We start from the raw sequence: 13,426 nt of genomic DNA, 5'->3' as shown, positions 1-13,426 counted from the left end.
AAATTCTTAATACTCTGTATATTCGAATCCATGAGTACAGTTTCATCGCAGTGTAGACACAAATAGACTGTGGTTTCATCGAATACTTGGCGTGGTGCTCAAATGACAGAATTTGAGGTTAATAATGTTATTAACTTTTGTTTGTTATTTAATAATTAAATTATAATTTATTATAAGAAATGGAGGCGAATTCGTTAACGGAAGTGACGACTTTGATACGAGAATGGGAAGACACCGAAAATCAACCAGGCTATAACCCGGTACCGACACTTTTAAAGCTAGCCGAAAAGATCGAACAAGAAACGGAGAACTACTCAAAAATGGATCCAGACCCTTTTGACGAACGTCACCCTTCTCGCACCGATCCAGAATGCAAACTCGGGCAAATCCTAAAAGCATTGTTTCGCAAAGACAACTTCATGACTCGTCTAGTGAACGACTATTTACGCGACACTTACTACAGCCGTTTGGGTATAACAAATAGAAACGTAGATGAATTGAACATCGCCGCGTGCCGACTTATGCTGGACATTATGCCCGGTCTAGAAACTTCGGTAGTGTTCCAACCCGACATGGACAGCTTGATCCAACGTCTCATCAAGTGGTCAACAAACTCCATTGAGCCTCTGCAAAGCTATGCGACCGGTTTGCTCGCTGCCGCGATGGAAATACCGGAAATAGCGACGAGATATCGTGAACAGAACGGTCGACTTGTCCCGCTGATGATTCAACGTCTTCGTTCGTTCCAAACTGCTGAGCCCCATGTGGGAATCGCACGTCCTTTTGCGCATCTATCTTCGATGAAATCTCCCCCCTATGTGCATGATTTTGGCAAACAGTTCAAAACACCACCAAATGGTATGTATTGTTACCCGATAATTAGTCAAACAATTATTTGTGAAGATCAAAAAGACTATTTACTATAGTGGAATTCACATTCTGATGGCAATGCACCGGTATAGGATAACAGCATTGCCATTGTAGGTTTTGCTAATTATAGTCTATTGCACAAATAATTTAAAACATTCGGGGCCACTTTGACATCGATATGACACAAACATTTGTAATAGACTTTGGGAACTGTACATACTCTCACATAGAAAAGCATTGCGATATCTCAGTAACACTGTCATCTGAATGTGAATTGCACTATACTTTACAAATTTGTACGGTACCGATGTATCCGTGGAGGATCTTAATTTTTGACAAAAATTTCGGAAAAGTGCAGAACTTACGCAGTTTGAGATACTTAAGGATTTTTCTACAAATTTTGAAAAAAAGAAAGATTTGAAATTGCCATGTAAGGGGAAAATAATTTTGCCAATGTGCAATAGGTGGCGTATGCGTTCACTTTTAAAATCACTATACAGCATGGCAAGTTGACGGCGGGATATAGGGAAATAACATGGGAAAATACATTTTCGGGAGTTCCTGCTCCCCATTTCATCCTACAGGAACATTAGAAACATCCTCGGATAGATAATTAAAATATCCATCGGATAACGTATAAATACGCAACTGTGAGTCTCATACAAGCTAAAAATTAAATTAAAAATCCTAAAAATTGGTAAAAACTGGTTGGCCATGGAGTGACATGTCGCACTTACCTACTACCCACTACAAGAAATCGTTCCTTTGACTATCATCTCACTTCTACCACGAAAGGGTGAAATAATTACACTATAAACGATTGCCTATCCTTAAACTTAACTAATAAATCTAGAACTTCGCCGTGCACTATTCCCAGCATAAAATGATTTTACCATTTACAATAGAGACCTTTTCTTCTGTAGTGTAATTATTATTCATGTTGACATGTTTATTAGAGATCACAGTTAAATCAAAGAATTAGGTAACAAATGCGGTAGGTAGATCATGGCCAACCAATTTTTACCAACTTTTTGGATTTATTAATTTAGCTTTTATACTTTTCAAAAAGGGCTTAGGCACGCTTTTTTTGTGTGTATCTAATGTCGATTTTAATTATCTATCCGAGAGTGTTTTTTTTTAGGTTTAAATGGGGAGCAGGAATTGCCGAAAATGTATTTTCTTTATGTCTCGCTGTCAACTTGCCACGCTGTATAGAGACAGCGTGGCCATGTGAACCATAGTTTTTCCTAATTTATCATTGAGCTGATTGGTTTAACTGAATTGGTATATTTTGCTATTATCCTTTTTGCACTGCCTTCGCATCGTCAAAAGACGCTTGTGGAGGTCTGCTCCTATCACATTTAGAGCGCGCGTGCGCACTCTCTCACCACGAACCAGAACAGAAGGTACTTACGGTTGTCGCAATTTTAAGTGGTGTACTAGAGCGAAGCATGTGTATTGTTCTGTATATTATAGAGAAGGACACAGCATAACAGCTGCTCGTGATGTATCCATCGAGTGTAAGAGTGAGCTCTCACCACGCGATAGAAGCAGATAGAAATATGAATTAAATTAATTCATTTTTCTTCAGGTACAATCGAGTCGAGATGTCACGACGACGACGAGGAGCGAAGCAGTAAACGCGCAAGATTGGATTATAATCTCACGCCGCCGAGTACGAGCCCGTTGCGCTGTCCGAACAGCTTCGTACCGGAGAGTAGTAACTCGTCGTGGGCCGAGCTGGAGAGTTACATGATCGGCAATCTGCAACTGCATCCGCCGACGCTCGCGACGAAACGCATACTGATCCTGCGCTATTTAACGCCGATGGGGGAGTACCAGGAGTTCTTGGGACACGTGTTCGAGCACAACGTTCTCGAGCTTATTTTGAATTACGTGAACGTGAAGGAGACGAAGGAGGCGCGACTCGCCTTCGAAGCGCTCAAGTACTTGGCGGCGCTGCTGTGTCACAAGAAGTTCTCAATCGAATTTATACAGGGGAAGTACCTCGAATTTCTGCTGGACGTTCCGAGGCCGTCGATTGCCGCGACTGGAGTGTCAATTTGCTTGTACTACTTGGGGTATTGCGAGGAGGCGATGGAGCGCGTTTGTCTGCTGCCGAAATATGTCGTTTGTAACTTGGTGAAGTACGCGCTCTGGCTGTTGGAGTGTTCGCACGATTCGGGCCGATGTCACGCGACCATGTTTTTCGGGTTGACGTTCCAATTTCGAGTGATCCTGGACGAGTTTGACGATCAAGACGGTTTGCGAAAGTTACATAATGTCATTGCGACGTTGCCGATTTTGTGCAACGAGGAGAATGTGGCCGTATTGAATGAGGATGCGGAGTGCGCGGCGCGCCAGATAGTCAGACACGTCTGCGTTGCCTACCGTCGGTACTTAGAGGCGCATTTGTATATAAAGGTAGAGCACTTGAGGCGTTCGCAGATTCGGCCGAACGATCGAACGGCCGCGATCATCCCGGCGCAACCGAGTTACAAGGCGTGTAAGTCGTCGCCTGACGAAGTTCAACAACAGATAGAGACGCTGCTACAACTGATGCCCTTCCGTAGCCACTGGCAACCTGTCGATTATCTACACAAACTTGGGGGCATTACTTTGCTGTTGAAGATCATCGCCTTCGCGTACGAATGGAATTACAGTGGGCGGGCTGAGACGGTGCGTTGCGCGTTAGACGTGTTGGCTATCGCTTGCGTAATTCCAAAGGTGGTATTGCTCTTTTGCGAACGCGTAGACCTTCCCGATGATGCCATCATCACCGTAGGTATCAATATCATCTTGGGAGCGGCCGATGGGGAAATCGTTGCCGATCCCGATGTTCAAAAGGCAGCCTTGAGAGTGATCGTAAACTGCGTTTGTGCGCCAATTCACCGAGCGAGTGCGCCGATTTCGCGATACTCTGCGACCGGTACGATTTCGCCCAGCAAGAAGACCAAATTCAAGAGTTCCGAAGAGTTAATACAGAAAGTGTGGTCGACCGTACGCTCGAATAGCGGTATTATGGTGCTGCTACAGCTCATGAACGTTAAGACGCCCATTACGGACGCCGATTGCTTACGAACTCTCGCCTGTAAGGCTCTAGCCGGTTTAGCACGATCCGAAACCGTCCGCCAAATTGTCTCCAAACTTCCACTTCTAACCAGCGGCCAACTGCAGACGTTAATGCGCGACCCCATCCTGCAAGAGAAGCGCCAGGAGCACGTCTACTTTCAGAAGTACGCTCTGGAGCTCCTCGAAAGGCTGTCGGGCAAAACCAAACACTACGGTAACGAACTAGAAGTTTCGTTGGGCAATATTCACCGAGCCAACATAGTCGCCCAAACTAAGATACACTTCAACGACAAGCAACTTTTACAACTAATCCACCAGCACCTACTTGCACAAGGCTTAACGGAAACTGCCACGTCTTTGCAGAAGGAAGCGCGTCTGTCGAGCTCGGTGGCTACAAGCGTCAATCATCCACCAAACAAATTTCGTTACACGGCAACTACGCCTAATCGCTCCAGGCTTTCGTTATCGTCACCCGCTTATAGAATCACCACAAACACCTCCAGTACCGACAGTTCCGCCGTGAATCACAACGGTACCGGTAGCGCTATACGGATTAAAAAAAAATCGACACCTTCCTCCCCCCACGTGAATTTAATACCAAAACCTCGTCTACAGAAACAGTTATCGGCGGAGCCTCTATTAAAAGTCCTAAGTCAACCGAGCGAAGATTCCCTCGGTGCTGATCATCCACGAATCACTTTGGACTCGATCATTACGGAATACCTCACCAATCAGCACGCCTTGTGTAAAAATCCTATGGCGACGTGTCCACAATTTAATCTTTTTGTCCCGCACAAATGTCCCGATCCCAAACCAAAAATACAGACGGCCAGCAACTTCGCTTTGCGATCAGTCCGCCGTCAAGTTGGTTACCAATCGAAAGCGCTCGATCGTAAATTCATCCACAGTCGCTTCTGCCCGGTGCAGACCATACGACTTCCAAATGACGACGGCTTCTACACGTGCGTGCGCTTCCTCCCGGGCGACCAGAGCATCGTAGCGGGCGCCGACTCTGGCGACATTCGCATATTTAACATCCACACAGGGAACGAGGAGGCGTCCTTCTCGGCGCACGACAGTTACGTCCTCCACACGGAGCCGAGCCGCGACGGTCAATTGCTAATCAGCTGCTCCACCTGGGGCCGACCTCTCTCCGCTCTTTGGTCGATGAACGGTTACGAAATGAAGCACACGTTCGGAAACGAAGAGTACATGGAGTTCAGCAAGGCGATACAAGACAAACTGATCGCGACCAAAGGCGAGGCGGCGACAATCTACGACATAAACACGGGAACGGCCATCAAGAGCTTAGTGCCGACCGTCGGAAATCAATACACGCGAAACAAAGCAACCTTCAGCCCCTACGACGATCTGGTACTGTGCGATGGCGTAATCTTCGACGTTAATTCCGGGAAGCAAATACACAAACTCGACAAACTAAACCAGACACAAAGCGGCGTATTCCATCCGAACGGTTTGGAGATCGTCTCCAATACTGAAGTGTGGGATATTCGCACCTTTCAGTTGCTTAAAACCGTGCCGATACTGAACCATTCGCAAGTCATCTTCGCTCCGATCAACAACACGATTTACGCGATCTCGCTGGAGCAAGAGGAGGACGACGATCAGACATTCGAGACCAGCTTCAAAACTGTCGACGCAACCGACTATTCGAGCATCGCGACTTTCGACGTCAAGCGCAACGTGTACGATCTTGCGGTAAACCACTTCGATACCCAAATCGCGATCGTCGAAAATTTGGGCGTCTATCACGCGCCCCAGGAGTCGGTCGTGCGTATCTACGACGTCGGTCGCAAGCGGGACGACGAGGACGAACAGGAAGAGGAGGAGGAGGACGACGACGAGAACGATATGGACGGTTCCGACGAGGACGGGTCGGATAACGATACAATACCTTTGAGCACGTCCCAAAATGATAACAATGGTAACAATGAAGGTGAAGAGGACGAGGATAATGAGAGCGATGGTAGTTGGACGGACGCTTTGGAAGATGAGTCCGATGATTCGCATGGAAGCTACTCATCCGGTTTAAGTGCCATTGAAGATCTACTTTTTGATTATTAATTGTAAATTAATTTCTATTGTAATGTTGTGTATAATATTTCTTATTATTTATAATCATGAAATACAGTAGTTGTAAACTGGCAAGTAATTTCTACTATTGCATTTCCCCTATGCTGAAAAAACTCATACGTAGCTTACAGTAACTAGGCGACGAGCAGACAAGCGGGTTTGTGCTATGGCCACAGTAGTATACTAGTAAACGGGCATGGTAAGAGACATATATTTAATATTTCCATTACCTGCAATAACCCCCCTTTGGTTTCAGATTTTGGGGTACTTTTCATTTTTTTTTGCTCGCAGATAAAGTTACCCCGATCAGGAACATTAATCAGATTTTACCGCTTGGGCGGTCAAAGTGTTGTAAAAAGCTGGTCTCATACATGCTGACTGTGTAAACATGCGTTTATCAGTGAAAAGATAAAAGTTGAGGTCATTTCATACAAACTATTAAAAATCATGGCGACTACACCACTTGTTTTTATGGTAACACTTTTCGGATTTGGTAATTGCGATTTTACTTTTATAGGAAATTGCCCGGCAGCAAATCCAATGGTTGATTTCGATGTGTTTGAAGTGAGTTCTTTTAAAAACCTACGCCATTTTAATGATGCAGATAGTTTTTAGGACTATGGTACACCATTGAAAAATCCACATCTACTGTCCCTTGTCTTCAGTACGGTATACTGGAGAACCGAGAACGACGGGGACAGTTTCAATATTTCGAAATCGACCTAGATGAGAAGTCGCGCCACAAGTATAGAACCAGTGAGCTTCTGGTGACAGGTCTAAACAGTGGCACCATGCTTCTGCGACAACCCAGAGAGCAGCAAGCGAGTCACTTTGTTGTACTTGAGACGGACTACAAAACCTATGCCATCACCTTGACCTACAAACAAGTGGCATCTGCGTGTAAGCTGTCTGCAAAGATTCTGTCACGGAATCCGGAATTGGACGAGAATACGATGGAACAGGTCTGTAAATGTGTTAGTGATCTTGTACTTTCTGTAACTATTTTACAGATTAGACATTTACTTTCGAGTTATAATTTAACAACATCGGTTCGTTGCTACGAACCTCCAGAAACTAGCACCGTCGAGCCGCCTACTACATGGAAATATCCCTTCATACGCTTTTAGGATTGTGATATATTGTATCGTTCCTCAGAATACTTGTAGAAAAGGAGGAGGCAATAGAATGCTAGACGCCACTAAAAGCTTGTTTCGGACCCTTCTGTCTTAATTGCCACCTCACCTAAATGATGTTTCACAATGGGAATAATGCTCTTGACAAGTCAACAAAATGTAACTTATCCAAAATTGAAATTCGAGGTTGCGCGTTTCGCATTCCTTTTTTCCTACGCATTATAAGATATTAAAACAATTTTTTCGATATGTATTTTGTTCAAAAAAAATATGACTGTGATGGCATTGTTTAAACAATGACCAATTTCAGGTGTAATATGTACAACATAAAAAAAAAGCCCCACGGTCTTAGAACAAGAAAAAGTGTTTTCCCGAGAAATTTTGGTGCAGTCGATTTTTGGAAAAAAGGAAGGTATTACACTGCCTTTTTTTTGCCCGGAAAAAAAATTGTCTCAGATCGTCCCGGAAAAAAATTTTTCGTATAGAACGTGGCCTGTAGAATCCATAATTTCAAACAGTTCCAAGATTGGGCTACTAGTTCAAAAGTTAAAGCCCTTTGAATTTTCTTTCGAAATTGATCTGTAACTTTTGATTGAGAGGTCTGATCGAAAAAGTACCTTTATATAGAGCGGTCTCTGTTTTTGCAGGACGTTTCAGATCACTGGAATAAAAGTGTTAGAAATCTCTGAAAAGAAAGAAGAAAATCCTATAGAGATTAAAGCATCTCTAAACTCAGAAATGAGTCAAATGTTCTGGTAAGACAGTAGAATGTTTTGGAAAAAAGCAGTGCGTATGTGTATATACCGAAACACAGGATTTTCGATTGCTCTGCAACACCCTCGAAGGCTGCGATTTTTAAGCTATTTAGGGTATGTGCATTGTATATAGAGATTATATAGTTCTGTTAGGGTTTTAAAAGCTCTAGCTTTTTCTTAAAGTTTACCTAAAAGCAAGCAATTGCTCTGAAAGTCACTTTTTAGGAAATCGGGACCTCTCTTTCAAATAAACCCGCGCAAAGTGTAAGACTACTTTCACATTGGCGATTTTAGCAGTCTAAAGAAGTAACGAGACCATGTGCTACCTTGTTTAAGGGGGGGGGGGGGCTTTAATCGTCCGAATGGTCGGCCTTTTTGTAAAGAGCCCTCGTGCTGGGGTTATTAAAAGAAATCTGATCAAAGGAGGTTATAAATTAAAAGTGGCAACTCGGTGTAAGTTCCGCAACGTTGTATTCTCAAACCGTCGTTTTCGTTTGACAGTTGACGATTTCTTCCTTCTACCTTCTGCAACTTTTGGTGTGTTTTAAAATGGCAGCGATAAGTTTATTAAATCCCAAAGCCGAAGTGGCCAGGGCTGCTCAAGCCTTAGCCGTAAATATATCAGCAGCGAAAGGTATACAAGATGTAATGAAGTCAAATTTAGGACCGAAAGGAACCGTGAAAATGTGAGCACATGACTTTGTTTTATGCGATAATCCACTTATAATTCATTAACGGCTTAATTTATACCTCGGCAGCCCTTAACTGACCCAAAAACAAACACTAAAATCGATTCCCTTCCCAAGATATCGTTTTTTTCTCAATCTAACCTCACTTTTTCATAGGTTGGTTTCCGGTGCCGGCGACATTAAAATAACCAAAGACGGCAACGTTTTGCTGCACGAAATGCAAATTCAACACCCGACAGCATCGCTCATAGCGAGAGCTTCGACCGCTCAGGACGACATGACCGGCGACGGTACCACCTCGACGGTTTTGGTTATTGGGGAATTATTGAAGCAGGCGGACATTTATGTCGCTGAAGGCTTACACCCACGGGTTTTGACCGAAGGCTTTGACAAGGCTCGATTTAAGACACTGGAAATTTTGGACAAGCTTAAAATACCAATTGGAATTGGCCGGGAAAACTTGTTAGATGTCGCACGGACCAGTCTTAGAACTAAAGTGCATACGGAGCTGGCTGACGTTTTAACTGAGATTTGTGTCAATGCCATCCTTGCAATTCGTCAGGAAGACAAGCCTGTAGACTTGCACATGGTTGAGTTGATGGAAATGCAGCACAAGACGGCCACCGACACTCAACTAATTAAAGGAATTGTGCTCGACCACGGCTCCCGACATCCTGATATGCCGAAAAAGCTCACCAATGCCTATATCTTGACATGTAATGTTAGCATGGAATATGAGAAGAGCGAGGTGAATTCGGGATTCTTTTACAAAACTGCGGAGGAACGCGAGAAGATGGTTACAGCGGAAAGGGCATTTATCGAGGAGAGAGTTAAGAAGGTGATTGCGCTTAAGAAGAAGCTTTGTGACGGTACAAATAAGTCGTTTGTCGTCATCAATCAGAAGGGAATCGATCCGATGAGTCTAGACATGCTCGCCAAAGAGGGTATTATTGCTTTACGTCGCGCTAAGCGGCGCAATATGGAGAGATTGGCATTGGCATGTGGGGGCGTAGCCATGAATCATTTGGATGATCTTCACGAGTCTCATTTGGGATACGCGGGTCTAGTCTACGAACACGTTTTGGGCGAGAACAAGTTTACATTTGTCGAGGAATGCAAAGTGCCTCAGTCGGTTACGATCCTAATGAAGGCACCCAATAAGCACACACTAGTGCAGATCAAAGATGCCGTGCGTGACGGTTTGCGTGCCATTAACAATGCGCTCGAGGATAAGGCGATCATACCGGGTGCGGGTGCCTTCGAGCTGACCGCCTATAAGGAGTTAATGATATTCAAGGATTCTGTAAAGGGGAAGTCGCGATTGGGTATTGCCGCTTATGCTGAGGCTTTGCTGATCATTCCCAAAGTTCTGGCAGTCAATTCTGGATTTGACGCCCAAGACACGATTGTCAAGTTACAAGAGGAGTCACGTTTAAATCCCGAACCTGTAGGATTGGATTTGAGTTCGGGCGAGGCGATTAATCCAAAGCAAATGGGCATATACGATAATTACATTGTTAAAAAACAAATTATTAATTCGTGTTCGGTAATCGCAAGTAATTTGTTATTGGTGGATGAGATCATGCGAGCTGGGATGAGCAGTCTTAAAGGATGATTCTGTCATTAATCTCTTTGTATTAGTATTTATAATTTTTGTTTACAGCTCGTTTTCTACTTTCTCATAACATTCTCATACTTTCTCTGCTTAATAAATGCATTTAACAGTCTTTTATTCTTCTAAAGATTGTTGATTTAATCTTAACACTTTTGTCAAGTAAAGCGGGCACTTAAATGATTACTTTGGAGTTATAATTGAAATTCTGACAGGAACGCCACAAACCTAAAATAAGGACGATGTAGTTGTAGTAGTTCGAAATATACAGCAAAAGTGTTCCTTTAAAATTCAATTGAAATCCTTTCTCATTTGCAACGGAAAGTTTTTTCCGAGGTTACTGTATTGAGTAGCATTTTTTATTACAAATCAATGCGTTTGTTTTGTCCCTCTACTTCTGAAAATTTGGTAATTTTTATTTATCAATTGCGTTTTTGTTACCCTATATTGTCTATGACAACTGAAAGTGAATATAAATAATTTCAATAGTTGGTGCTGGAATTTCATCCGGCGCCCCTACTGCCTTGACGCCTCTATGCGCCGCACACATGGGCGGATTGGCCCTGACAACATCCTAATTGTGTGAGAATATCTATCAGGCAAATTTCCTGGAAATTTTGTCCGATACGTATTACTGTACGATTGGGGCGTTGTGCGCGGGTCCACCACTCTGTTAAAACCACCTCCACCACCAACTTTTGAGTTTTTTGTGTGCCATACATCGTGGTATTGGTAATAAAAAATGCTACACAATGTACGGAAACAAAAAAGTTGATGATTTCTCCGAAACCACAAGTTGTATTGAAAATTGCTATCTTGTAGAGCTCTAAAAGTGGCAATGAGAAAGTGCTCTTTAACTTTTTGTATCTGTTCAAGTAACATCAGAAAAAAGTAAAAACGAAATTGGCACTGTTCTGTTTCTGTGGCATATCTTCGGAAGTAATCAAAATGTGCTGGATTTCTTTAAGGCACGACAGTAACTGTTTAATTGCCCAAGTTTCCCCTAATTTGACCATCGTATGGTCTATGGTTTCGGTGATCCCCGTGGTAGACATCCGTATCTTGGAAACAGTGTATAAAATCAACTAAAATTGACATTGCCAGAGAGGCAATATATGCTAATAGACAAGAAACTGTGACAGCAAAATTATTATAAATCTTAATTCACATTTACTACATTTCTTTAAGGTTATATACATTAGCTACATAAAAATTATTAATATCGTAATACCATCACATTGATAAAAAGAAACTTATTTACTTGATAAATCTGTGCTCGATTTTCTTGCTGTAGACTTCAAGGTCTTGTTTAGCAATTCTCTTGTGCCGTTAAATGTAAACTGTACATCACAATTACTCAGCGGATGAGCGCTTGGAGTTAGGGGTGTTCCGATACCACTGTCGATCGAACTTGTAGGTGATGTTTTATTACCATAAACGGGTAATTTTTCACAAAGTGGTAAACTAACAGATTTTTCGTCCATTTTAAGGAAATTGTACTTGTTAATGTCGGTGCAGTCGGAAGTGCTTTTTAATTTATGAGCGTCATTGCCGAGACAATCTTGAATTTTAATGTCAACCAGGGGTTTGATCTGGTTAAGTGAGCTCAAAGAGAATGGTGCACGTGATCGGGCCGTTAAGCTATTTGAACGTAAAATATCTGACTCTTGAACTCTCAGATCTTTCGAGATGATTCTGCCTGTGCTCAGTGATTTAATCATTTTATCTTGGGGCGATTTGATAATGCGCATTCCATTGTTTTTCTCATTCCTGCGCTCTTCTGCGAAAGTTAGCTGAGATAAGATTCGACGGACGTCATCGGGAATATCCACGTCAATCTTTTGCTCGATCACTGAATGAATAAAAGCGCCAAGCGTTGTAATAGTCACTTCAAGGCCACGGTTTTGCACCTCCAGTCTGTTTATTGACGCTTGCTGAGCGGAACGATTCTTTTCCAAGCGCTGTATGTTACCAAGTGTAAGTTCTAACTGTGCCATTAGTGCTCCATTCTGTTCGGTAAGTGTCTTATTTTGAGCTTCCATTTTTTGTAAGGCCTCGACTTGAGGTTGAACAGATGCTAGCTCCTCCTGAAGTACCTGATACTCCACCAGGTATTCGTTTAGTTGTTTCGATATGTCAGAGCTGACCACCTAGAAAAAGACAGTCATTGAAAATAAAGAAAACCAGTTTGTCTAAAAAGCAAATTTAGGAAATAATCGCATTTCGTTTACGAAAAGAAAGTAATCTTTTGATTAGGGCGTAGGTAAATCGATTGATTGGTTAAAGCAGCTTTACCTTTCATACCAATGTAACACCTATACGGACCCATATATCTGCAGGTAGGTATGTATCAAGGTGCTCATTGACAATGCTGTACAAAAATTTGCTGTGTTTTAGGGGGCGTCGAATTGATTTGTAAATGGCAAGTAAGTACAATAGTAAAATTTTGTGATGGATTTAACTGCCAAGTGAAGAAAAAGGAAATCTTGTACATTTTGAGATTAATTCGGTTAAAATTTTACCAACTGCTTAATAGGTAACAGCCTCGCCTATTGTCAACGACTACGGCGACGAACTTTCGGTTTGGTACTTGTTCTCTGTTATTCTAGTGAGTGAAATGTTTTAAGTACTTACTAATCATTGATGGAACCGTTTGGTCATAATTATTTGTGCATCAATGTATTGAATTTAAACTTCCCTATCATTCATTTTTACTGATTGTTTCAAATTGACTAAACTTACCTCCTTCATAACTTTTTCTAACATAATCTTGTCGATTGCTGGTAACTTTAATTTTAAGTAATTCATGATTTCCTCAAAACTGTCGCACATCAGTAATTCCTCCTTGTGTAACAAAAGTAATGCGAGTGCGACTCGAAATATCACATCTGTATTTTCTAGGAAAAGAAAATCGAATACCCTAGTGACGAATCCTAATGGAAACTGAGAAGCAAAAAGCGTTAAAAGCCAAGGCGCCGCATATAAAGTGGGCGCAACTTCGTAAAAGTCAAAATGTTGATATAAATCGGGTAGTTGATCGCGTACCAATCTTGATAGTTGATACAATTTCACCTGCAATCCGATCATATCTGGTAAATACTGATTTCGAAGTCCCCTTCTAAACATTAAGTGACGAAGCAGGAAGAACGCCTGTGATTCTTCCATCTGAAATGGCAAGGTTAGTTTGTTAGTGCATTCTGT

At 42.4% G+C, this 13,426-nt stretch overlaps 4 protein-coding genes across 7 annotated transcripts in view; 3 read left to right on the top strand and 1 right to left on the bottom strand.

The window, feature by feature from the left end:
- The first annotated feature begins 40 nt into the window (after window positions 1-40).
- LOC116161092 (protein mahjong) lies at window positions 41-6,111 on the top strand. The gene is made up of 3 exons (XM_031474301.1): window positions 41-117; window positions 178-858; window positions 2,462-6,111. Exons 2-3 carry the CDS (start codon window positions 180-182, stop codon window positions 6,025-6,027), a joined length of 4,245 nt encoding a protein of 1,414 aa, XP_031330161.1. The 5' UTR covers window positions 41-117; window positions 178-179; the 3' UTR covers window positions 6,028-6,111.
- A 304-nt stretch (window positions 6,112-6,415) lies between these two features.
- On the top strand, window positions 6,416-7,415 carry LOC116161093 (apolipoprotein D-like). Its single transcript, XM_031474302.1, has 3 exons — window positions 6,416-6,600; window positions 6,645-6,998; window positions 7,047-7,415. The coding sequence occupies exons 1-3, from the start codon at window positions 6,484-6,486 to the stop codon at window positions 7,161-7,163; spliced, it is 588 nt and encodes a 195-aa protein (XP_031330162.1). The 5' UTR covers window positions 6,416-6,483; the 3' UTR covers window positions 7,164-7,415.
- A 993-nt stretch (window positions 7,416-8,408) lies between these two features.
- Window positions 8,409-10,343, top strand: LOC116162337 (T-complex protein 1 subunit zeta). The gene is made up of 2 exons (XM_031475953.1): window positions 8,409-8,610; window positions 8,770-10,343. Exons 1-2 carry the CDS (start codon window positions 8,474-8,476, stop codon window positions 10,226-10,228), a joined length of 1,596 nt encoding a protein of 531 aa, XP_031331813.1. The 5' UTR covers window positions 8,409-8,473; the 3' UTR covers window positions 10,229-10,343.
- A 1,028-nt stretch (window positions 10,344-11,371) lies between these two features.
- LOC116162335 (TBC1 domain family member 1) overlaps window positions 11,372-13,426 on the bottom strand; it is a 31,697-nt gene continuing 29,642 nt past the window's right edge. For all 4 annotated transcript variants that reach the window (XM_031475947.1, XM_031475949.1, XM_031475950.1 and 1 more), the window contains 2 exons: window positions 12,968-13,390; window positions 11,372-12,375 (listed from right to left, as the gene is read on the bottom strand). In XM_031475947.1, the coding sequence (XP_031331807.1) occupies window positions 11,479-12,375; window positions 12,968-13,390 (1,320 nt within the window). In that variant the 3' untranslated portion in view covers window positions 11,372-11,478. The remainder of the gene's footprint in view (window positions 12,376-12,967; window positions 13,391-13,426) is intronic.

Source organism: Photinus pyralis, unplaced genomic scaffold (assembly GCF_008802855.1).
Source record: "Photinus pyralis isolate 1611_PpyrPB1 unplaced genomic scaffold, Ppyr1.3 Ppyr1.4_LG10, whole genome shotgun sequence".
Taxonomy (NCBI): Eukaryota; Metazoa; Arthropoda; class Insecta; order Coleoptera; family Lampyridae; genus Photinus; species Photinus pyralis.
This window is presented reverse-complemented; position numbering and strand designations above follow the sequence as displayed.